At 42.9% G+C, this 26,784-nt stretch overlaps 1 protein-coding gene across 2 annotated transcripts; it reads right to left on the reverse strand.

The window, feature by feature from the left end:
- Nucleotides 1-697: 697 nt before the first annotated feature.
- On the reverse strand, nt 698-26,784 carry si:dkey-18p12.4 (SPRY_PRY_C-I_1 domain-containing protein). Of its 2 annotated transcripts, XM_021612841.3 has the most exons (11): nt 26,464-26,784; nt 25,859-25,977; nt 25,117-25,167; nt 24,895-24,984; nt 24,681-24,806; nt 6,232-6,369; nt 5,970-6,104; nt 5,833-5,884; nt 2,356-2,382; nt 2,219-2,245; nt 698-2,107 (listed from the first exon to the last, which is right to left on the reverse strand). In XM_021612841.3, exons 1-11 carry the CDS (start codon nt 26,480-26,482, stop codon nt 1,575-1,577), a joined length of 1,317 nt encoding a protein of 438 aa, XP_021468516.2. In that variant the 5' UTR covers nt 26,483-26,784; the 3' UTR covers nt 698-1,574. The 2 variants fall into 2 exon arrangements, with proteins under 2 accessions (XP_021468516.2, XP_090038017.1); XM_090181891.1 differs by lacking the exons at nt 25,859-25,977; nt 26,464-26,784 and adding an exon at nt 25,366-25,551.

The following is a 26,784-nucleotide window of genomic DNA, read 5'->3' on the forward strand; positions in this document are numbered from 1 at the left end:
GCCCGACTAGCATCACTACTCTGGATGGTTCTGACTTAGAATATGTGGACAACTACAAAAACCTAGGTGTCTGGCTAGACTCTAAACTCTCCTTCCAGACTCATATCAAACATCTCCAATCCAAAATCAAATCTAGAATCGGCTTTCTATTTTGCAACAAAGCATCCTTCACTCACGCCGCCAAACTTACCCTAGTAACACTGACTATCCTACCGATCCTCGACTTCCGCGATGTCATCTACAAAATAGCTTCCAATACTCTACTCAGCAAACTAGATGCAGTTTATCACAGTGTCATCCGTTTTGTTACCAAAGCGCCTTATACCACCCACTACTGCAACCTGTATGCTCTAGTCGGCTGGCCCTCGCTTATATTCGTCGCCAGACCCACTGGTTCCAGGTCATCCATAAGTCTATGCTAGGTAAAGCTCCACCTCATCTCAGCTCACTGGTCACGATAACAACACCTACCCGTAGCATGCGCTCCAGCAGGTCATTCCCCAAACCAACACCTCCTTTGGCTGCCTTTCCTTCCAGTTCTCTGCTGCCAGTGACTGGAACGAATTGCAAAAATCATTGAAGCTGGAGACTTACTAACTTTAAACATCAGCTATCTGAGCAGCTAACCGATCGCTGCAGCTGTACATAGTCCATCTGTAAATAGCACACCCAATCTACCTACCTCATCCCCATATTGTTTTTATTTACTTTGCTGCGCTTTTGCACACCAGTATCACTACTTACACACCATCATCTACTCATCTATCACTCCAGTGTTAATCTGCTAAATTGTAATTACTTTGCTACCATGGCCTATTTATTGCCTTACCACCTCATGCCATTTGCACACACTTTATATAGACTTTATTTTTGTCCTATTGTGTTATTGACTGTATGCTTGTTTATTCCATGTGTAACTCTGTGTTGTTGTTTCTGTGGCACTGCTTTGCTTTATCCTAGCTAGGTCACCGTTGTAAATGAGAACTTGTTCTCAACTAGCTTACCTGGTTAAATAAAGGTGAAATATATATATGTATACATTTTTTAAACATCTCCACAGCATGATGCTACCACCACCATGCTTCACTGTAGGAATGGTGCCAGGTTTCCTCCAGGCGTGACGCTTGGCATTCAGGCCAAAGAGTTCAATCTTGTTTTCAGCAGACCAGAGAATCTTGTTTCTCATCGTCTTATTCCTTTAGGTGCCTTTTGGCAATCTCCAAGCGGGCCATCATGTGCCTTTTACTGAGGAATGGCTTCTGTCTGGCCACTCTACCATAAAGGCCTGATTGGTGGAGTGCTGCAGAGAAGGTTGTTCTTCTGGAAGATTCTCCCATCTCCACAGAGGAACTCTGGAGCTCTGTCCAGAGTGTCTGCCATTGTGTCTTGGTCACCTCTCTGACCAAGGCTGTTCTCCCCCGATTGCTTACATACAGTGTGAATAAAACGGCCCTAAAATGGACTCTTGAGGAACACCTTTTGTAATCTCAGGGAATTGTCAGTTGAGACAGTCAACAACTATACATTGAGATGTCCATAAAGTAAGCCAGACAGCTTGCATCAAGTTATTTTCCCTACAGAATAACCAGCTCTCTGTCTGTCTCAATTGTTCCAAACACAGGGTAAATCTTTCCAAAGTTATCAAAATTGACATTAAAAGTGTAAATGTGGCATCGTTCCTCTGCATCATAGAAGGATACCTGTCCCTCCTCTATGTCTAGAAACACCCCTAACCTAGAGGGTGGAGACTGGTTCAGTTTAATGACTGGTGCACTTAGAGCCATGAGCTCCCCAAGCTGCAGACGCAAGTTCCAGTAACCAGCTTTTGTGTTCAGATTTGCAAAGCCATTCCTCGGTGCTGACTCTCTAACCACACCTATCCTCCACTCTGCCTTGCCCCAGACTCTCACCTCCCAGTAATGTCTCCCAGATGTAAAGCCCTCCTTTGCAAGGACACACCACCAGCCATCATACGTGTGGGATCCAGGGCTGTATCCATCCCGGGGATCAAAAACATCCTCAATGATGGTGGCCATTTTCACTCTTTTCCTGTCAGCGGACAGTAAGAGATTTGGGTTGGCTGTTTTTTCATCCAGAGTGATCTCAACTGCAAAGATATTGAAATAATGAAGCTGTTAATCATACCAGAACAATGAAACAAGTCTTTCGGTTTTATCTCATTTGAATAATATTTGCGTTGGCAATAAACCATACCAACCTGATGCTTTCAAAATCAAGTTCCAAACTGCAATGAAACAGACAACATTTAGGACCACGTTAGCAACGAAGAACTACAAAACATTTACATTTTTTGTTGTTGTTTTAAGCAGAAGTGAACAGTGGGATTTGACGTACTTGAGTCAGGAACGCGATTCAGAGTCACTAAGGGAAAAACATTAAGAAAACCAAAACATATTAGATAAATGAACTGATTAATACAATCTGTGTTGACTTATTTCATAACCTAATAAAAAGCATGAGCTGGAGCACACCAAGAGAATATTATTTTGTGTGGAGGTGCTGACTAACAGCGAATAAACTGTAAGCTATAAAAAATAAATAAAGAGAGTCACACGCTCTCTATATATAAACTCCCAGTAATTTATTGGGTAAAACACCCTGAAGGTGGCACAGCGATACCGAAACGTTTGCGTTTTACCCAATAAATTACTGGAAGTTATATATAAATGTAGAGTGAATTTATTTGCAAATTATGGTGGAAAATAAGTATTTGGTCACCTACAAACAAGCAAGATTTCTGGCTCTCACAGACCTGTAACTTCTTCTTTAAGAGGCTCCTCTGTCCTCCACTCGTTACCTGTATTAATGGCACCTGTTTGAACTTGTTATCAGTATAAAAGACACCTGTCCACAACCTCAAACAGTCACACTCCAAACTCCACTATGGCCAAGACCAAAGAGCTGTCAAAGGACAACAGAAACAAAATTGTAGACCTGCACCAGGCTGGGAAGACTGAATCTGCAATAGATAAGCAGCTTGGTTTGAAGAAATCAACTGTGGGAGCAATTATTAGGAAATGGAAGACATATAAGACCACTGATAATCTCCCTCGATCTGGGGCTCCACGCAAGATCTCAACCCGTGGGGTCAAAATGATCACAAGGACGGTGAGCAAAAATCCCAGAACCACACGGGGGGACCTAGTGAATGACCTGCAGAGAGCTGGGACCAAAGTAACAAAGCCTACCATCAGTAACACACTACACCGCCAGGGACTCAAATCCTGCAGTGCCAGACGTGTCCCCCTGCTTAAGCAAGTACATGTCCAGGCCCGTCTGAAGTTTGCTAGAGAGCATTTGGATGATCCAGAAGAAGATTGGGAGAATGTCATATGGTCAGATGAAACCAAAATATAACTTTTTGGTAAAAACTCAACTCGTCGTGTTTGGAGGACAAAGAATGCTGAGTTACATCCAAAGAACACCATACCTACTGTGAAGCATGGGGGTGGAAACATCATGCTTTGGGGCTGTTTTTCTGCAAAGGGACCAGGACGACTGATCCGTGTAAAGGAAAGAATGAATGGGGCCATGTATCGTGAGAATTTGAGTGAAAACCTCCTTTCATCAGCAAGGGCATTGAAGATGAAATGTGGCTGGGTCTTTCAGCATGACAATGATCCCAAACACACCGCCCGGGCAACGAAGGAGTGGCTTCATAAGAAGCATTTCAAGGTCCTGGAGTGGCCTAGCCAGTCTCCAGATCTCAACCCCATATAAAATCTTTGGAGGGAGTTGAAAGTCCGTGTTGCCCAGCAACAGCCCCAAAACATCACTGCCCTAGAGGAGATTTGCATGGAGGAATGGGCCAAAATACCAGCAACAGTGTGTGAAAACCTTGTGAAGACTTACAGAAAACGTTTGACCTCTGTCATTGCCAACAAAGGGTATATAACAAAGTACTGAGATAAACTTTGGTTATTGACCAAATACTTATTTTCCACCATGATTTGCAAATAAATTCATAAAAAATCCTACAATGTGATTTTCTGGATTTTTTTTCTCATTTTGTCTGTCATAGTTGAAGTGTACCTATGATGAAAATGACATGCCTCTCTCATCTTTTTAAGTGGGAGAACTTGCACAATTGGTGGCTGACTAAATACTTTTTTGCCCCACTGTATGTATATATTTATATATACATATACAGTGCCTTGCGAAAGTACTCGGCCCCCTTGAACTTTGCGACCTTTTGCCACATTTCAGGCTTCAAACATAAAGATATAAAACTGTATTTTTTTGTGAAGAATCAACAACAAGTGGGACACAATCATGAAGTGGAACGACATTTATTGGCTATTTCAAACTTTTTTAACAAATCAAAAACTGAAAAATTGGGCGTGCAAAATTATTCAGCCCCCTAAAGTTAATACTTTGTAGCGCCACCTTTTGCTGCGATTACAGCTGTAAGTCGCTTGGGGTATGTCTCTATCAGTTTTGCACATCGAGAGACTGACATTTTTTCCCATTCCTCCTTGCAAAACAGCTCGAGCTCAGTGAGGTTGGATGGAGAGCATTTGTGAACAGCAGTTTTCAGTTCTTTCCACAGATTCTCGATTGGATTCAGGTCTGGACTTTGACTTGGCCATTCTAACACCTGCATATGTTTATTTTTGAACCATTCCATTGTAGATGTTGCTTTATGTTTTGGATCATTGTCTTGTTGGAAGACAAATCTCCGTCCCAGTCTCAGGTCTTTTGCAGACTCCATCAGGTTTTCTTCCAGAATGGTCCTGTATTTGGCTCCATCCATCTTCCCATCAATTTTAACCATCTTCCCTGTCCCTGCTGAAGAAAAGCAGGCCCAAACCATGATGCTGCCACCACTATGTTTGACAGTGGGGATGGTGTGTTTAGCTGTGTTGCTTTTACGCCAAACATAACGTTTTGCATTGTTGCCAAAAAGTTCAATTTTGGTTTCATCTGACCAGAGCACCTTCTTCCACATGTTTGGTGTGTCTCCCAGGTGGCTTGTGGCACACTTTAAACAACACTTTTTATGGATATCTTTAAGAAATGGCTTTCTTCTTGCCACTCTTCCATAAAGGCCAGATTTGTGCAATATACGACTGATTGTTGTCCTATGGACAGAGTCTCCCACCTCAGCTGTAGATCTCTGCAGTTCATCCAGAGTGATCATGGGCCTCTTGGCTGCATCTCTGATCAGTCTTCTCCTTGTATGAGCTGAAAGTTTAGAGGGACGGCCAGGTCTTGGTAGATTTGCAGTGGTCTGATACTCCTTCCATTTCAATATTATCGCTTGCACAGTGCTCCTTGGGATGTTTAAAGCTTTTTTTTTGTATCCAAATCCGGCTTTAAACTTCTTCACAACAGTATCTCGGACCTGCCTGGTGTGTTCCTTGTTCTTCATGATGCTCTCTGCGCTTTTAACGGACCTCTGAGACTATCACAGTGCAGGTGCATTTATACGGAGACTTGATTACACACAGGTGGATTGTATTTATCATCATTAGTCATTTAGGTCAACATTGGATCATTCAGAGATCCTCACTGAACTTCTGGAGAGAGTTTGCTGCACTTAAAGTAACGGGGCTGAATAATTTTGCACGCCCAATTTTTCAGTTTTTGATTTGTTAAAAAAGTTTGAAATATCCAATAAATGTCGTTCCACTTCATGATTGTGTCCCACTTGTTGTTGATTCTTCACAAAAAAATACAGTTTTATATCTTTATGTTTGAAGCCTGAAATGTGGCAAAAGGTCACAAAGTTCAAGGGGGCCGAATTCTTTTGCAAGGCACTGTACATATATATGAGTGTGCAACTATTTATTTTCGTAGCAGAACACTCACCTCTGCTTCGGGACCTTTGTCTATTTCTGAGCCAATGCTTTACAATGGAACCCTGTGAAAACAACAGCTATGTTATATTACCGCTCAGCCGAATGTCACTTAAAGAGACATTCAATAAGTGTCTGTTTATGGCTGACCTCCTGCTGTTCCTGTAGTATGCTCCAGATGAGGAAGTCCATGACAGGGAGCATGTTGGGAAGCTTCCCCCTCTTCCACTGTCTTTCCAGATCCTGCAGTACTGAACACACATCCTCACCCAGACACACGGAGTCCTGCAGAGACGCAGAGACACAGGGTGATATCGTAGGGTAATCTCCTTGTGTTATGTATCATTGTAATGTTACAGATTATTTTTTGTGGGTTTTTATTTTAGTTTTAGTTTGAAGGTCTTCCTCTCACCTGTTCCGTATCCTTGAGTCTCCAGGCCCACTCAGAAAGGGCTTTCGTGGCTTCCCTCAGTTTCTGTTCCTTGTCTGGTTTCTGTTGATCTGGAGGGTTGTCACTCCTCCTGTGTCTTGTGATTTCCCCTGCTGGTGTCTGGTAAACAGCAAAACATGTGGTGACAATCCTCTGTTTGCATTTCTTACCAGTAAATCATACAGTAAGCTCCAAAAGTATTGGGACAGTGACAATGTTGTTGTTGTTTTGGCTCTGTACTCCAGCACTTTGGATTTTAAATTATATAATGACTATGGGAGGTTAAAGTGCAGATTGTCAGCTTTAATTTGAGGGTAATTTCATCCATAACAGGTGAACCGTTTAGATATTTTTGTACATAGACCAAAAGTATTGGGACAAATTCACTTATATGTGTATTAAAGTAGTCGAAAGTTTAGTATTTGGTCCCATATTCCTAGCACGCAATGATTACATCAAGCTTGTAACTCTACACATTTGTTGGATGCATTTGCTGTTTGTTTTGGTTGTGTTTCAGATTATTTTGTGCCCAATTAAATTAATGGTAAATAATGTATTGTGTCATTTTGGAGTCACTTTTATTGCAATTAAGAATATAATATGTTTCTAAACACATCTTAATTAATGTGGATGCTACCATGATTACAGATAGACCTGAATGAATCGTGAATAATGAGTGAGAAAGTTAGACGCACGAATATCATATCATCCCCCCCCCCCCCAAAAAAAAAAATGCTAACCACCCTGTTATTGTAATGGTGAGAGGTTAGCATGTCTTGGGAATATGATATTTGTACATCTGTAACTTTCTAAATGATCATTATTCACTATTCATTCAGGACCATATGTAATCATGGTAGTCATTGTATCATTTAAAATCCAAAGTGCTGGAGTACAGAGCCAAAACAATAACAAATGCTTCACTGTCCCAATACTTCTTGACGTATGTTACGTCATGTTACGTGACAGCAACATGCTGTCAACACTGTATGTTACTTCATCCAGAGCAACTGGCTGTCAATACTGTATGTTACTTCATCCAGAGCAACTAGCTGTCAACAATGTATGATACAGCATCCAAAACACTGTATGTTACTTCATCCAGAGCAACTGGCTGTCAACACTACGTTACTTCATCCAGAGCATCTGGCTGTCAACACTGTATGTTACTTCATCCAGAGCAACTGGCTGCTAACACTGTATGTTACTTCGTCCAGAGCAACTGGCTGCTAACACTGTATGTTAATTCATCCAGAGCAACTGGTAGTCAACACTATGTTACTTCATCCAGAGCAACTGGCAGTCAATACTATGTTACTTCATCCAGAGCAACTGGTAGTCAACACTACGTTACTTCATCCAGAGCATCTGGCTGTCAACACTGTATGTTACTTCATCCAGAGCAACTGGCTGCTAACACTGTATGTTACTTCATCCAGAGCAACTGGCTGCTAACACTGCATGTTACTTCATCCAGAGCAACTGTTAGTCAACACTATGTTACTTCATCCAGAGCAACTGGCAGTCAATACTATGTTACTTCATCCAGAGCAACTGGCTGTCAACACTGTATGTTATTTCATCCAGAGCAACTGGCTGTCAACACTGTATGTTACTTCATCCAGAGCAACTGGCTGTCAACACTATGTTACAGCATCCAGAGCAACTGGCTGTCAACACTGTATGTTACTTCATCCAGAGCAACTGGCTGTCAACACTGTATGTTACTTCATCCAGAGCAACTGGCTGTCAACACTGTATGTTACTTTATCCAGAGCAACTGGCTGTCAACACTGTATGTTACTTCATCCAGAGCAACTGGCTGTCAACACTGTATGTTACTTCATCCAGAGCAACTGGCTGTCAACACTGTATGTTACTTCATCCAGAGCAACTGGCTGTCAACACTGTATGTTACTTTATCCAGAGCAACTGGCAGTCAACACTATGTTACTTCATCCAGAGCATCTGGCTGTCAACACTGTATGTTACTTCATCCAGAGCAACTGGCTGCTAACACTGTATGTTACTTCATCCAGAGCAACTGGCTGCTAACACTGCATGTTACTTCATCCAGAGCAACTGGTAGTCAACACTATGTTACTTCATCCAGAGCAACTGGCAGTCAATACCCCCCCCCCCCCCCCCCCCCAAAAAAAAATGCTAACCACCCTGTTATTGTAATGGTGAGAGGTTAGCATGTCTTGGGAATATGATATTTGTACATCTGTAACTTTCTAAATGATCATTATTCACTATTCATTCAGGACCATATGTAATCATGGTAGTCATTGTATCATTTAAAATCCAAAGTGCTGGAGTACAGAGCCAAAACAATAACAAATGCTTCACTGTCCCAATACTTCTTGACGTATGTTACGTCATGTTACGTGACAGCAACATGCTGTCAACACTGTATGTTACTTCATCCAGAGCAACTGGCTGTCAATACTGTATGTTACTTCATCCAGAGCAACTAGCTGTCAACAATGTATGATACAGCATCCAAAACACTGTATGTTACTTCATCCAGAGCAACTGGCTGTCAACACTACGTTACTTCATCCAGAGCATCTGGCTGTCAACACTGTATGTTACTTCATCCAGAGCAACTGGCTGCTAACACTGTATGTTACTTCGTCCAGAGCAACTGGCTGCTAACACTGTATGTTAATTCATCCAGAGCAACTGGTAGTCAACACTATGTTACTTCATCCAGAGCAACTGGCAGTCAATACTATGTTACTTCATCCAGAGCAACTGGTAGTCAACACTACGTTACTTCATCCAGAGCATCTGGCTGTCAACACTGTATGTTACTTCATCCAGAGCAACTGGCTGCTAACACTGTATGTTACTTTATCCAGAGCAACTGGCTGCTAACACTGCATGTTACTTCATCCAGAGCAACTGGTAGTCAACACTATGTTACTTCATCCAGAGCAACTGGCAGTCAATACTATGTTACTTCATCCAGAGCAACTGGCTGTCAACACTGTATGTTATTTCATCCAGAGCAACTGGCTGTCAACACTGTATGTTACTTCATCCAGAGCAACTGGCTGTCAACACTATGTTACAGCATCCAGAGCAACTGGCTGTCAACACTGTATGTTACTTCATCCAGAGCAACTGGCTGTCAACACTGTATGTTACTTCATCCAGAGCAACTGGCTGTCAACACTGTATGTTACTTCATCCAGAGCAACTGGCTGTCAACACTATGTTACTTCATCCAGAGCAACTGGCAGTCAACACTATGTTTCTTCATCCAGAGCAACTGGCAGTCAACACTATGTTACTTCATCCAGAGCAACTGGCTGTCAACACTGTATGTTACTTCATCCAGAGCAACTGGCTGTCAACACTGTATGTTACTTCATCCAGAGCAACAGGCTGTCAACACTGTATGTTACTTCATCCAGAGCAACATGCTCTCAACACTGTATGTTACTTCATCCAGAGCAACTGGCTGTCAACACTGTATGTTACTTCATCCAGAGCAACTGGCTGTCAACACTATGTTACAGCATCCAGAGCAACTGGCTGTCAACACTGTATGTTACTTCATCCAGAGCAACTGGCTGCTAACACTGTATGTTACTTCATCCAGAGCAACTGGCTGCTAACACTGTATGCTACTTCATCCAGAGCAACTGGTAGTCAACACTATGTTACTTCATCCAGAGCAACTGGCAGTCAATACTATGTTACTTTATCCAGAGCAACTGCCTGTCAACACTGTATGTTACTTCATCCAGAGCAACTGGCTGTCAACACTGTATGTTACTTCATCCAGAGCAACTGGCTGTCAACACTGTATGTTACTCTATCCAGAGCAACTGGCTGTCAACACTGTATGTTACTTCATCCAGAGCAACTGGCTGCTAACACTGTATGTTACTTCATCCAGAGCAACTGGCTGCTAACACTGTATGTTACTTCATCCAGAGCAACTGGTAGTCAACACTATGTTACTTCATCCAGAGCAACTGGCAGTCAATACTATGTTACTTCATCCAGAGCAACTGGCTGTCAACACTGTATATTACTTCATCCAGAGCAACTGGCTGTCAACACTGTATGTTACTTCATCCAGAGCAACTGGCTGTCAACACTATGTTACAGCATCCAGAGCAACTGGCTGTCAACACTGCATGTTACTTTATCCAGAGCAACTGGCTGTCAACACTGTATGTTACTTCATCCAGAGCAACTGGCAGTCAACACTATGTTTCTTAATCCAGAGCAACTGGCAGTCAACACTATGTTACTTCATCTAGAGCAACTGGCTGTCAACACTGTATGTTACAGCATCCAGAGCAACTGGCTGTCAACACTGTATGTTACAGCATCCAGAGCAACTGGCTGTCAACACTGTATGTTACTTCATCCAGAGCAACTGGCTGTCAACACTGTATGTTACTTCATCCAGAGCAACTGGCTGTCAAAACTATGTTGCTTCATCCAGAGCAAATGGCTGTCAAAACTGTATGTTACAGCATCCAGAGCAACTGGCTGTCAACACTGTATGTTACTTCATCCAGAGCAACTGGCTGTCAACACTGTATGTTACTTCATCCAGAGTAACTAGCTGTCAACACTGTATGTTACATCCAGAGTAACTGGCTGTCAACACTGTATGTTACAGCATGCAGAGCAACTGGCTGTCACCACTATGTTACTTCATCCAGAGCAACTGGCTGTCAACACTGTACGTTACTTCATCCAGAGCTACTGGCTGTCAACACTGTATGTTACTTCATCCAGAGCAACATGCTGTCAACACTGTATGTTGCTTCATCCAGATTAACTGGCTGTCAACACTGTATGTTACTTCATTCAGAGCAACTGGCTGTCAACACTATGTTACTTCATCCAGAGCAACTGGCAGTCAACACTATGTTACTTCATCCAGAGCAACTGGCTGTCAACACTGTACGTTACTTCATCCAGAGCAAATAGCTGTCAACACTGTATGTTACTTCATCCAGAGCAACTAGCTGTCAACACTGTATGTTACAGCATCCAAAACACTGTATGTTACTTCATCCAGAGCAACTGGCTGTCAACACCGTATGTTACTTCATCCAGAGCAACTGGCTGTCAACACTGTATGTTACTTTATCCAGAGCAACTGGCTGTCAACACTATATTACTTAATCCGTAGCAACTGGCAGTCAACACTATGTTTCTTCATCCAGAGCAACTGGCAGTCAACACTATGTTACTTCATCCAGAGTAACTGGCTGTCAACACTGTATGTTACAGCATCCAGAGCAACTGGCTGTCAACACTATGTTACAGCATCCAGAGCAACAGGCTGTCAACACCGTATGTTACTTCATCCAGAGCAACAGGCTGTCAACACTGTATGTGACTTCATCCAGAGCAACTGGCTGTCAACACTGTATGTTACTTCATTCAGAGCAACTGGCTGTCAACACTATGTTACTTCATCCAGAGCTACTGGCTGTCAACACTGTACGTTACTTCATCCAGAGCAACTGGCTGTCAACACTGTACGTTACTTCATCCAGAGCTACTGGCTGTCAACACTGTATGTTACTTCATTCAGAGCAACTGGCTGTCAACACTATGTTACTTCATCCAGAGCAACACTGGCAGTCAACACTATGTTACTTCATCCAGAGCTACTGGCTGTCAACACTGTACGTTACTTCATCCAGAGCAACTGGCTGTCAACAATGTACGTTACTTCATCCAGAACTACTGGCTGTCAACACTGTATGTTACTTCATCCAGAGCAACTGGCTGTCAACACTGTATGTTACTTCATCCAGAGCAACTGGCTGTCAACACTATATGTTACTTTATCCAGAGCAACTGGCTGTCAACACTGTATGTTACTTCATCCAGAGCAACTGGTAGTCAACACTATGTTACTTCAACCAGAGCAACTGGCAGTCAATACTATGTTACTTTATCAAGAGCAACTGGCTGTCAACACTGTATGTTACTTCATCCAGAGCAACTGGCAGTCAACACTATGTTACTTCATCCAGAGTAACTGGCTGTCAACACTGTATGTTACAGCATCCAGAGCAACTGGCAGTCAACACTATGTTACAGCATCCAGAGCAACTGGCTGTCAACACTGTATGTTACTTCATCCAGAGCACAGGCTGTCAACACTGTATGTTACTTCATCCAGAGCAACATGCTGTCAACACTGTATGTTACTTCATCCAGAGCAACTGGCTGTCAACACTGTATGTTACTTCATTCAGAGCAACTGGCTGTGAACACTATGTTACTTCATCCAGAGCAACTGGCAGGCAACACTATGTTACTTCATCCAGAGCTACTGGCTGTCAACACTGTACGTTACTTCATCCAGAGCAACTGGCTATCAACACTGTACGTTACTTCATGCAGCGCAACTGTTTGTCAACACTTTATGTTACTTCATCCAGAGCAACTGGCTGTCAACACTGTATGTTACTTCATCCAGAGCAACTGGCTGTCAACACTGTATGTTACTTCAACCAGAGCAACTGGCAGTCAACACTATGTTACTTCATCCAGAGTAACTGTCTGTCAACACTGTATGTTACTTCATCCAGAGCAACATGCTGTCAACACTGTATGTTACTTCATCCAGAGCAACTGGCTGTCAATACTGTATGTTACTTCATCCAGAGCAACTGGCATTCAACACTATGTTACTTCATCCAGAGCTACTGGCTGTCAACACTGTAAGTTACTTCATCCAGAGCAACTGGCTGTCAACACTATACGTTACTTCATCCAGAGCTACTGGCTGTCAACACTGTATGTTACTTCATCCAGAGCAACATGCTGTCAACACTGTATGTTACTTCATCCAGATTAACTGGCTGTCAACACTGTATGTTACTTCATTCAGAGCAACTGGCTGTCAACAATATGTTTCTTCATCCAGAGCAACTGGCAGTCAACACTATGTTACTTCATCCAGAGTAACTGGCTGTCAACACTGTATGTTACAGCATCCAGAGCAACTGGCTGTCAACACTATGTTACAGCATCCAGAGCAACTGGCTGTCAACACTGTATGTTACTTAATCCAGAGCAACAGGCTGTCAACACTGTATGTTACTTCATCCAGAGCAACTGGCTGTCAACACTGTATGTTACTTCATCCAGAGCAACTGGCATTCAACACTATGTTACTTCATCCAGAGCTACTGGCTGTCAACACTGTAAGTTACTTCATCCAGAGCAACTGGCTGTCAACACTATACGTTACTTCATCCAGAGCTACTGGCTGTCAACACTGTATGTTACTTCATCCAGAGCAACATGCTGTCAACACTGTATGTTACTTCATCCAGATTAACTGGCTGTCAACACTGTATGTTACTTCATTCAGAGCAACTGGCTGTCAACAATATGTTTCTTCATCCAGAGCAACTGGCAGTCAACACTATGTTACTTCATCCAGAGTAACTGGCTGTCAACACTGTATGTTACAGCATCCAGAGCAACTGGCTGTCAACACTATGTTACAGCATCCAGAGCAACTGGCTGTCAACACTGTATGTTACTTAATCCAGAGCAACAGGCTGTCAACACTGTATGTTACTTCATCCAGAGCAACTGGCTGTCAACACTGTATGTTACTTCATTCAGAGCAACTGGCTGTCAACACTATGTTACTTCATCCAGAGCAACTGGCAGTCAACACTGTACGTTACTTCATCCAGAGCAACTGGCTGTCAACACTGTACGTTACTTCATCCAGAGCTACTGGCTGTCAACACTGTATGTTACTTCATCCAGAGCAACTGGCTGTCAACACTGTATGTTACTTTATCCAGAGCACTGGCTGTCAACACTGTATGTTACTTCATCCAGAGCAACTGGTAGTCAACACTATGTTACTTCAACCAGAGCAACTGGCAGTCAACACTGTATGTTACTTCATCCAGAGCAACTGGCTGTCAACACTGTATGTTACTTCATCCAGAGCAACTGGCTGTCAACACTGTATGTTACTTCATCCAGAGCAACTGGCTGTCAACACTGTATGTTACTTTATCCAGAGCAACTGGCAGTCAACACTATGTTACTTCATCCAGAGTAACTGGCTGTCAACACTGTATGTTACAGCATCCAGAGCAACTGGCAGTCAACACTATGTTACAGCATCCAGAGCAACTGGCTGTCAACACTGTATGTTACTAAATCCAGAGCACAGGCTGTCAACACTGTATGTTACATCCAGAGTAACTGGCTGTCAACACTGTATGTTACAGCATGCAGAGCAACTGGCTGTCACCACTATGTTACTTCATCCAGAGCAACTGGCTGTCAACACTGTACGTTACTTCATCCAGAGTAACTGGCAGTCAACACTGTATGTTACTTCATCCAGAGCAACATGCTGTCAACACTGTATGTTGCTTCATCCAGATTAACTGGCTGTCAACACTGTATGTTACTTCATTCAGAGCAACTGGCTGTCAACACTATGTTACTTCATCCAGAGCAACTGGCAGTCAACACTATGTTACTTCATCCAGAGCTACTGGCTGTCAACACTGTACGTTACTTCATCCAGAGCAAATGGCTGTCAACACTGTATGTTACTTCATCCAGAGCAAATAGCTGTCAACACTGTATGTTACAACATCCAAAACACTGTATGTTACTTCATCCAGAGCAACTGGCTGTCAACACCGTATGTTACTTCATCCAGAGCAACTGGCTGTCAACACTGTATGTTACTTTATCCAGAGCAACTGGCTGTCAACACTATATTACTTAATCCGTAGCAACTGGCAGTCAACACTATGTTTCTTCATCCAGAGCAACTGGCAGTCAACACTATGTTACTTCATCCAGAGTAACTGGCTGTCAACACTGTATGTTACAGCATCCAGAGCAACTGGCTGTCAACACTATGTTACAGCATCCAGAGCAACAGGCTGTCAACACCGTATGTTACTTCATCCAGAGCAACAGGCTGTCAACACTGTATGTGACTTCATCCAGAGCAACTGGCTGTCAACACTGTATGTTACTTCATTCAGAGCAACTGGCTGTCAACACTATGTTACTTCATCCAGAGCAACTGGCAGTCAACACTATGTTACTTCATCCAGAGCTACTGGCTGTCAACACTGTACGTTACTTCATCCAGAGCAACTGGCTGTCAACACTGTACGTTACTTCATCCAGAGCTACTGGCTGTCAACACTGTATGTTACTTCATTCAGAGCAACTGGCTGTCAACACTATGTTACTTCATCCAGAGCAACTGGCAGTCAACACTATGTTACTTCATCCAGAGCTACTGGCTGTCAACACTGTACGTTACTTCATCCAGAGCAACTGGCTGTCAACACTGTACGTTACTTCATCCAGAGCTACTGGCTGTCAACACTGTATGTTACTTCATCCAGAGCAACTGGCTGTCAACACTGTATGTTACTTCATCCAGAGCAACTGGCTGTCAACACTATATGTTACTTTATCCAGAGCAACTGGCTGTCAACACTGTATGTTACTTCATCCAGAGCAACTGGTAGTCAACACTATGTTACTTCAACCAGAGCAACTGGCAGTCAATACTATGTTACTTTATCAAGAGCAACTGGCTGTCAACACTGTATGTTACTTCATCCAGAGCAACTGGCTGTCAACACTGTATGTTACAGCATCCAGAGCAACTGGCAGTCAACAGTATGTTACAGCATCCAGAGCAACTGGCTGTCAACACTGTATGTTACTTAATCCAGAGCACAGGCTGTCAACACTGTATGTTACTTCATCCAGAGCAACATGCTGTCAACACTGTATGTTACTTCATCCAGAGCAACTGGCTGTCAACACTGTATGTTACTTCATCCAGAGCTACTGGCTGTCAACACTGTACGTTACTTCATCCAGAGCAACTGGCTGTCAACACTGTACGTTACTTCATGCAGCGCAACTGTTTGTCAACACTTTATGTTACTTCATCCAGAGCAACTGGCTGTCAACACTGTATGTTACTTCATCCAGAGCAACTGGCTGTCAACACTGTATGTTACTTTATCCAGAGCAACTGGCTGTCAACAATATGTTACTTCATCCAGAGCAACTGGCAGTCAACACTATGTTACTTCATCCAGAGTAACTGGCTGTCAACACTGTATGTTACTTCATCCAGAGCAACATGCTGTCAACACTGTATGTTACTTCATCCAGAGCAACTGGCTGTCAATACTATATGTTACTTCATCCAGAGCAACTGGCATTCAACACTATGTTACTTCATCCAGAGCTACTGGCTGTCAACACTGTAAGTTACTTCATCCAGAGCAACTGGCTGTCAACACTATACGTTGCTTCATCCAGAGCTACTGGCTGTCAACACTGTATGTTACTTCATCCAGAGCAACATGCTGTCAACACTGTATGTTACTTCATCCAGATTAACTGGCTGTCAACACTGTATGTTACTTCATTCAGAGCAACTGGCTGTCAACAATATGTTTCTTCATCCAGAGCAACTGGCAGTCAACACTATGTTACTTCATCCAGAGTAACTGGCTGTCAACACTGTATGTTACAGCATCCAGAGCAACTGGCTGTCAACACTATGTTACAGCATCCAGAGCAACTGGCTGTCAACACTGTATGTTACTTAATCCAGAGCTACTGGCTGTCAACACTGTACGTTACTTCATCCAGAGCAACTGGCTGTCAACACTGTATGTTACTTCATTCAGAGCAACTGGCTGTCAACACTATGTTACTTCATCCAGAGCAACTGGCAGTCAACACTGTACGTTACTTCATCCAGAGCAACTGGCTGTCAACACTGTACGTTACTTCATCCAGAGCTACTGGCTGTCAACACTGTATGTTACTTCATCCAGAGCAACTGGCTGTCAACACTGTATGTTACTTTATCCAGAGCACTGGCTGTCAACACTGTATGTTACTTCATCCAGAGCAACTGGTAGTCAACACTATGTTACTTCAACCAGAGCAACTGGCAGTCAATACTATGTTACTTTATCCAGAGCAACTGGCTGTCAACACTGTATGTTACTTCATCCAGAGCAACTGGCTGTCAACACTGTATGTTACTTCATCCACAGCAACATGCTGTCAACACTGTATGTTACTTCATCCAGAGCAACTGGCTGTCAACACTGTATGTTACTTCATCCAGAGCAACTGGCTGTCAACACTGTATGTTACTTTATCCAGAGCAACTGGCAGTCAACACTATGTTACTTCATCCAGAGTAACTGGCTGTCAACACTGTATGTTACAGCATCCAGAGCAACTGGCAGTCAACACTATGTTACAGCATCCAGAGCAACTGGCTGTCAACACTGTATGTTACTTAATCCAGAGCACAGGCTGTCAACACTGTATGTTACATCCAGAGTAACTGGCTGTCAACACTGTATGTTACAGCATGCAGAGCAACTGGCTGTCACCACTATGTTACTTCATCCAGAGCTACTGGCTGTCAACACTGTATGTTACTTCATCCAGAGCAACTGGCTGTCAACACTGTATGTTACTTTATCCAGAGCACTGGCTGTCAACACTGTATGTTACTTCATCCAGAGCAACTGGTAGTCAACACTATGTTACTTCAACCAGAGCAACTGGCAGTCAATACTATGTTACTTTATCCAGAGCAACTGGCTGTCAACACTGTATGTTACTTCATCCAGAGCAACTGGCTGTCAACACTGTATGTTACTTCATCCACAGCAACATGCTGTCAACACTGTATGTTACTTCATCCAGAGCAACTGGCTGTCAACACTGTATGTTACTTCATCCAGAGCAACTGGCTGTCAACACTGTATGTTACTTTATCCAGAGCAACTGGCAGTCAACACTATGTTACTTCATCCAGAGTAACTGGCTGTCAACACTGTATGTTACAGCATCCAGAGCAACTGGCAGTCAACACTATGTTACAGCATCCAGAGCAACTGGCTGTCAACACTGTATGTTACTTAATCCAGAGCACAGGCTGTCAACACTGTATGTTACATCCAGAGTAACTGGCTGTCAACACTGTATGTTACAGCATGCAGAGCAACTGGCTGTCACCACTATGTTACTTCATCCAGAGCAACTGGCTGTCAACACTGTATGTTACTTTATCCAGAGCAACTGGCTGTCAACAATATGTTACAGCATCCAGAGCAACTGGCAGTCAACACTATGTTACTTCATCCAGAGTAACTGGCTGTCAACACTGTATGTTACTTCATCCAGAGCAACATGCTGTCAACACCGTATGTTACTTCATCCAGAGCAACTGGCTGTCAATACTGTATGTTACTTCATCCAGAGCAACTGGCATTCAACACTATGTTACTTCATCCAGAGCTACTGGCTGTCAACACTGTAAGTTACTTCATCCAGAGCAACTGGCTGTCAACACTATACGTTACTTCATCCAGAGCTACTGGCTGTCAACACTGTATGTTACTTCATCCAGAGCAACATGCTGTCAACACTGTATGTTACTTCATCCAGATTAACTGGCTGTCAACACTGTATGTTACTTCATTCAGAGCAACTGGCTGTCAACAATATGTTTCTTCATCCAGAGCAACTGGCAGTCAACACTATGTTACTTCATCCAGAGTAACTGGCTGTCAACACTGTATGTTACAGCATCCAGAGCAACTGGCTGTCAACACTATGTTACAGCATCCAGAGCAACTGGCTGTCAACACTGTATGTTACTTAATCCAGAGCAACAGGCTGTCAACACTGTATGTTACTTCATCCAGAGCAACTGGCTGTCAACACTGTATGTTACTTCATTCAGAGCAACTGGCTGTCAACACTATGTTACTTCATCCAGAGCAACTGGCAGTCAACACTGTATGTTACTTCATCCAGAGCAACTGGCTGTCAACACTGTACGTTACTTCATCCAGAGCTACTGGCTGTCAACACTGTATGTTACTTCATCCAGAGCAACTGGCTGTAAACACTGTATGTTACTTTATCCAGAGCACTGGCTGTCAACACTGTATGTTACTTCATCCAGAGCAACTGGTAGTCAACACTATGTTACTTCAACCAGAGCAACTGGCAGTCAATACTATGTTACTTTATCCAGAGCAACTGGCTGTCAACACTGTATGTTACTTCATCCAGAGCAACTGGCTGTCAACACTGTATGTTACTTCATCCAGAGCAACTGGCTGTCAACACTGTATGTTACTTCATCCAGAGCAACTGGCTGTCAACACTGTATGTTACTTCATCCAGAGCAACTGGCTGTCAACACTGTATGTTACTTTATCCAGAGCAACTGGCAGTCAACACTATGTTACTTCATCCAGAGTAACTGGCTGTCAACACTGTATGTTACAGCATCCAGAGCAACTGGCAGTCAACACTATGTTACAGCATCCAGAGCAACTGGCTGTCAACACTGTATGTTACTTAATCCAGAGCACAGGCTGTCAACACTGTATGTTACATCCAGAGTAACTGGCTGTCAACACTGTATGTTACAGCATGCAGAGCAACTGGCTGTCGCCACTATGTTACTTCATCCAGAGCAACTGGCTGTCAACACTGTACGTTACTTCATCCAGAGCTACTGGCTGTCAACACTGTATGTTACTTCATCCAGAGCAACATGCTGTCAACACTGTATGTTGCTTCATCCAGATTAACTGGCTGTCAACACTGTATGTTACTTCATTCAGAGCAACTGGCTGTCAACACTATGTTACTTCATCCAGAGCAACTGGCAGTCAACACTATGTTACTTCATCCAGAGCAACTGGCTGTCAACACTGTACGTTACTTCATCCAGAGCAAATGGCTGTCAACACTGTATGTTACTTCATCCAGAGCAACTGGCTGTCAACACCGTATGTTACTTCATCCAGAGCAACTGGCTGTCAACACTATGTTACTTCATCCAGAGCAACTGGCAGTCAACACTATGTTTCTTCATCCAGAGCAACTGGCAGTCAACACTATGTTACTTCATCCAGAGTAACTGGCTGTCAACACTGTATGTTACAGCATCCACAGCAACTGGCTGTCAACACTATGTTACAGCATCCAGAGCAACAGGCTGTCAACACCGTATGTTACTTCATCCAGAGCAACAGGCTGTCAACACTGTATGTAACTTCATCCAGAGCTCCTGGCTGTCAACACTGTACGTTACTTCATCCAGAGCAACTGGCTGTCAACACTGTACGTTACTTCATCCAGAGCTACTGGCTGTCAACACTGTATGTTACTTCATTCAGAGCAACTGGCTGTCAACACTATGTTACTTCATCCAGAGCAACTGGCAGTCAACACTATGTTACTTCATCCAGAGTTACTGGCTGTCAACACTGTACGTTACTTCATCCAGAGCAACTGGCTGTCAACACTGTACGTTACTTCATTCAGAGCTACTGGCTGTCAACACTGTATGTTACTTCATCCAGAGCAACTGGCTGTCAACACTGTATGTTACTTCATCCAGAGCAACTGGCTGTCAACACTATATGTTACTTTATCCAGAGCAACTGGCTGTCAACACTGTATGTTACTTCATCCAGAGCAACTGGCAGTCAACACTATGTTACTTCATCCAGAGTAACTGGCTGTCAACACTGTATGTTACAGCATCCAGAGCAACTGGCAGTCAACACTATGTTACAGCATCCAGAGCAACTGGCTGTCAACACTGTATGTTACTTAATCCAGAGCACAGGCTGTCAACACTGTATGTTACTTCATCCAGAGCAACTGGCAGTCAACACTATGTTACTTCATCCAGAGTAACTGGCTGTCAACACTGTATGTTACAGCATCCAGAGCAACTGGCAGTCAACACTATGTTACAATATCCAGAGCAACTGGCTGTCAACACTGTATGTTACTTCATCCAGAGCAACTGGCAGTCAACACTATGTTACTTCATCCAGAGTAACTGGCTGTCAACACTGTATGTTACAGCATCCAGAGCAACTGGCAGTCAACACTATGTTACAGCATCCAGAGCAACTGGCTGTCAACACTGTATGTTACTTAATCCAGAGCACAGGCTGTCAACACTGTATGTTACTTCATCCAGAGCAACATGCTGTCAACACTGTATGTTACTTCATCCAGAGCAACTGGCTGTCAACACTGTATGTTACTTCATTCAGAGCAACTGGCTGTGAACACTATGTTACTTCATCCAGAGCAACTGGCAGGCAACACTATGTTACTTCATCCAGAGCTACTGGCTGTCAACACTGTACGTTACTTCATCCAGAGCAACTGGCTGTCAACACTGTACGTTACTTCATGCAGCGCAACTGTTTGTCAACACTTTATGTTACTTCATCCAGAGCAACTGGCTGTCAACACTGTATGTTACTTCATCCAGAGCAACTGGCTGTCAACACTGTATGTTACTTTATCCAGAGCAACTGGCTGTCAACAATATGTTACTTCATCCAGAGCAACTGGCAGTCAACACTAAGTTACTTCATCCAGAGTAACTGGCTGTCAACACTGTATGTTACTTCATCCAGAGCAACATGCTGTCAACACTGTATGTTACTTCATCCAGAGCAACTGGCTGTCAATACTGTATGTTACTTCATCCAGAGCAACTGGCATTCAACACTATGTTACTTCATCCAGAGCTACTGGCTGTCAACACTGTAAGTTACTTCATCCAGAGCAACTGGCTGTCAACACTATACGTTACTTCATCCAGAGCTACTGGCTGTCAACACTGTATGTTACTTCATCCAGAGCAACATGCTGTCAACACTGTATGTTACTTCATCCAGATTAACTGGCTGTCAACACTGTATGTTACTTCATTCAGAGCAACTGGCTGTCAACAATATGTTTCTTCATCCAGAGCAACTGGCAGTCAACACTATGTTACTTCATCCAGAGTAACTGGCTGTCAACACTGTATGTTACAGCATCCAGAGCAACTGGCTGTCAACACTATGTTACAGCATCCAGAGCAACTGGCTGTCAACACTGTATGTTACTTAATCCAGAGCAACAGGCTGTCAACACTGTATGTTACTTCATCCAGAGCAACTGGCTGTCAACACTGTATGTTACTTCATCCAGAGCAACATGCTGTCAACACTGTATGTTACTTCATCCAGATTAACTGGCTGTCAACACTGTATGTTACTTCATTCAGAGCAACTGGCTGTCAACAATATGTTTCTTCATCCAGAGCAACTGGCAGTCAACACTATGTTACTTCATCCAGAGTAACTGGCTGTCAACACTGTATGTTACAGCATCCAGAGCAACTGGCTGTCAACACTATGTTACAGCATCCAGAGCAACTGGCTGTCAACACTGTATGTTACTTAATCCAGAGCAACAGGCTGTCAACACTGTATGTTACTTCATCCAGAGCAACTGGCTGTCAACACTGTATGTTACTTCATTCAGAGCAACTGGCTGTCAACACTATGTTACTTCATCCAGAGCAACTGGCAGTCAACACTGTACGTTACTTCATCCAGAGCAACTGGCTGTCAACACTGTACATTACTTCATCCAGAGCTACTGGCTGTCAACACTGTATGTTACTTCATCCAGAGCACTGGCTGTCAACACTGTATGTTACTTTATCCAGAGCACTGGCTGTCAACACTGTATGTTACTTCATCCAGAGCAACTGGTAGTCAACACTATGTTACTTCAACCAGAGCAACTGGCAGTCAATACTATGTTACTTTATCCAGAGCAACTGGCTGTCAACACTGTATGTTACTTCATCCAGAGCAACTGGCTGTCAACACTGTATGTTACTTCATCCAGAGCAACTGGCTGTCAACACTGTATGTTACTTCATCCAGAGCAACTGGCTGTCAACACTGTATGTTACTTCATCCAGAGCAACTGGCTGTCAACACTGTATGTTACTTTATCCAGAGCACTGGCTGTCAACACTGTATGTTACTTCATCCAGAGCAACTGGTAGTCAACACTATGTTACTTCAACCAGAGCAACTGGCAGTCAATACTATGTTACTTTATCCAGAGCAACTGGCTGTCAACACTGTATGTTACTTCATCCAGAGCAACTGGCTGTCAACACTGTATGTTACTTCATCCAGAGCAACTGGCTGTCAACACTGTATGTTACTTCATCCAGAGCAACTGGCTGTCAACACTGTATGTTACTTCATCCAGAGCAACTGGCTGTCAACACTGTATGTTACTTTATCCAGAGCAACTGGCTGTCAACACTATGTTACTTCATCCAGAGCAACTGGCTGTCAACACTGTATGTTACTTTATCCAGAGCAACTGGCTGTCAACACTGTATGTTACTTCATCCAGAGCAACTGGCAGTCAATACTATGTTACTTTATCCAGAGCAACTGGCTGTCAACACTGTATGTTACTTCATCCAGAGCAACTGGCTGTCAACACTGTATGTTACAGCATCCAGAGCAACTGGCTGTCAACACTATGTTACAGCATCCAGAGCAACTGGCTGTCAACACTGTATGTTACTTAATCCAGAGCAACAGGCTGTCAACACTGTATGTTACTTCATCCAGAGCAACTGGCTGTCAACACTGTATGTTACTTCATTCAGAGCAACTGGCATTCAACACTATGTTACTTCATCCAGAGCAACTGGCAGTCAACACTATGTTACTTCATCCAGAGCTACTGGCTGTCAACACTGTACGTTACTTCATCCAGAGCAACTGGCTGTCAACACTGTACGTTACTTCATCCAGAGCTACTGGCTGTCAACACTGTATGTTACTTCATCCAGAGCAACTGGCTGTCAACACTGTATGTTACTTCATCCAGAGCAACTGGCTGTCAACACTATATGTTACTTCATCCAGAGCACTGGCTGTCAACACTGTATGTTACTTCATCCAGAGCAACTGGTAGTCAACACTATGTTATTTCAACCAGAGCAACTGGCAGTCAATACTATGTTACTTTATCCAGAGCAACTGGCTGTCAACACTGTATGTTACTTCATCCAGAGCAACTGGCTGTCAACACTGTATGTTACTTCATCCAGAGCAACTGGCTGTCAACACTGTATGTTACTTCATCCAGAGCAACTGGCTGTCAACACTGTATGTTACTTTATCCAGAGCAACTGGCTGTCAACACTATGTTACTTCATCCAGAGCAACTGGTAGTCAACACTATGTTACTTCATCCAGAGCAACTGGCTGTCAACACTGTAAGTTACTTCATCCAGAGCAACTGGCTGTCAACACTGTATGCACATGACATGTACTTATACTGCTCGTAGTGTTGTGTTTGAACCAGCACCAGGTGAACCTCCAACATATGGGGGCGGTTTCCAGGACAAAGAATAAGCTTAGTCCTGGATCAGCATCCCACATTATTTGTAGTCTAGGACTAAGCTTAATATGAGTCTGTGGTAACTGTCCCATGGTGCATGTGTTATTTACCTGTTGTGTCTGTGATGAGTGTTTCAGCTCCTCAGCCCACTGCAGTATAAAGTCTTGACGCTCCTCTTGACAAGATCCATCCTCATTCACTCTGGTCAGAAGGGAGGTGTTGCTGATCTGTGAGGACTGGTACAGGACCAACTGATTATGACTCATGGCCATGTAAGAGAACATATGATCACATACCTTCTTTTCTCTATACAGACTGACGTACCTGAACTACCTTGCTCAGTTCAGCAGCAAGCTCTCTTATGATACATTTAGACTCATCAAAGGTGAAATCTTCTTTCTCTTTGTCCGTTCCCTATGGAAAGAGGGACAATGAATTGAGTGCTGAAAGGATTCTGCTGCTGTCTACCCCACATTATTGTGATACTGCTGTGGCATGTCTACTTTGTCTACGCAGTGGACATACTATGTATTTCATTCACCTTACCTTCATTTGTGCCAACAACTTAAGTACTTTATGCTTGAGGCTTTTCTTCCTCTGTTGAATAGAACACAGTATGGACATTACAATGACTGTTGCTGGTTTGAGAGTGAAATTCACCAAAAGAATTCCAAAGAACATTTCATTCTACAGACTGCTGGCATTGAAAAGACTGGTTTGATCACACTACATTCCTGTCGAGAACAGATGTCACGGTTGATCATCTGTATCTTGCCTTGCCTATAACCTGTTTACCTTCTTAAGATTGTTTCAGAAAATAATTGTTGGACTGTGGAATGCTGTCCAGATCCTAACGAATATAAAAAAAGAATATTTTGCATAGTGGAGCTCCTTCTCAATATATTAAAGGTTCATTTAAACCAGTGTTGGGGTTCCTGTTTCGTCAGATGAGACATTCATGACTGAAACATTGGTTTAAGTGAACCGTGTTAAGAAAGGTGGAGCATATATTTGTCTGTTTGATCAAAACTGAAACTTCCTTACCCGTTTCTGGTAAGAGTTGTTTGCCAGAAACTACACAGCACATAATGACAGGGTGATAACTTGTCTAAGCATCTAAAGCATATCAAATCTTGACGGCAGCACTACACCCTGTGCTGAGAAGGAATGCACATTGTTCCACTGAGATACGCAGTGCATGCATTGGCAGCAAAAAAATAAGTAACAACCCACTTCGAGGGGAATTTCGACAAAAGAATGATATTCTCTAAACATTTGACTATCTTACCTTGTGTAGTAAGCACATTAATGGTTTGTTGAAAGGTTGTGAAGAACAGGTTCTGTGATTGTTCTCTTTATTGCAAATTCTTCCAATGCTGCCGCAACTGCCACCAACTCTCAGTATCGCTGCAACAATTAATAACAAAGAGCTGTGAGTCAGGTGTAGGGGAAAAAAAAGGTTTTGTGATAACAATATGCAAAAGATGCACTTTGCCCTCTTTGTTGGTCTACTTCTAAATCAAATCAAATGTATTTATATAGCCCTTCTTACATCAGCTGATATCTCAAAATGCTGTACAGAAACCCATCCTAAAAGCCCAAACAGCAAGCAATGCAGGTGTAGAAGCACGGTGGCTAGGAAAAACTCCCTAGAAAGGCCAGAACTTAGGAAGAAACCTAGAGAGGAACCAGGATATGAGGGGTGGCCAGTCCTCTTCTGGCTGTGCCGGGTGGAGATTATAACAGAACATGGCCAAGATGTTCAAATGTTCATAAATGACCAGCATGGTTGAATAATAGCTTAAACAGCTACTATAATAACCATAATAACACTTCAGAAAACGGATATAACAGCTGTTATTGTTTATGTAAATGTAAAAAATGTCAACTTACAATCTGTCTGTGAAGCCATCTTTTTACTATAATAGTGCTTTAAAACCCAGTGAGAGTATAGAATGCAGAATCATTTTCAGGAGTCCTGTTGTTCACCGCCATCCACAGAATTAAGAACCTGTTTTGATTATGGTTTGTTTACAGTCTTCTGTCGTCTTCTCCACCCACTAGCACCACCTGGGTCATTTCAAACAATGTTATTTTTTTAAATGAATAAACAGAAAGTGAAATGGAACACAGTAATGCAGTTGTATTCCAATTACTGTCACTACAGTATAAAACAACCTAAAAATGAGTACAATATCGTACAACTAAAACATG

Source organism: Oncorhynchus mykiss, chromosome 8, assembly GCF_057628025.1.
Source record: "Oncorhynchus mykiss isolate SJ-2025 chromosome 8, ASM5762802v1, whole genome shotgun sequence".
NCBI classification, from domain to species: Eukaryota; Metazoa; Chordata; class Actinopteri; order Salmoniformes; family Salmonidae; genus Oncorhynchus; species Oncorhynchus mykiss.

Bases quoted from the DNA above. Each gene is read 5' to 3' on its own strand.
- si:dkey-18p12.4 (XM_021612841.3), bottom strand. The intron at 24,985-25,116 runs GTAAGGTGAATG...CTCTTTCCATAG, and splicing joins AGTTGTTGGCACAAATGAAG to GGAACGGACAAAGAGAAAGA. The intron at 2,108-2,218 runs GTTGGTATGGTT...ATATCTTTGCAG, and splicing joins CTTGATTTTGAAAGCATCAG to TTGAGATCACTCTGGATGAA.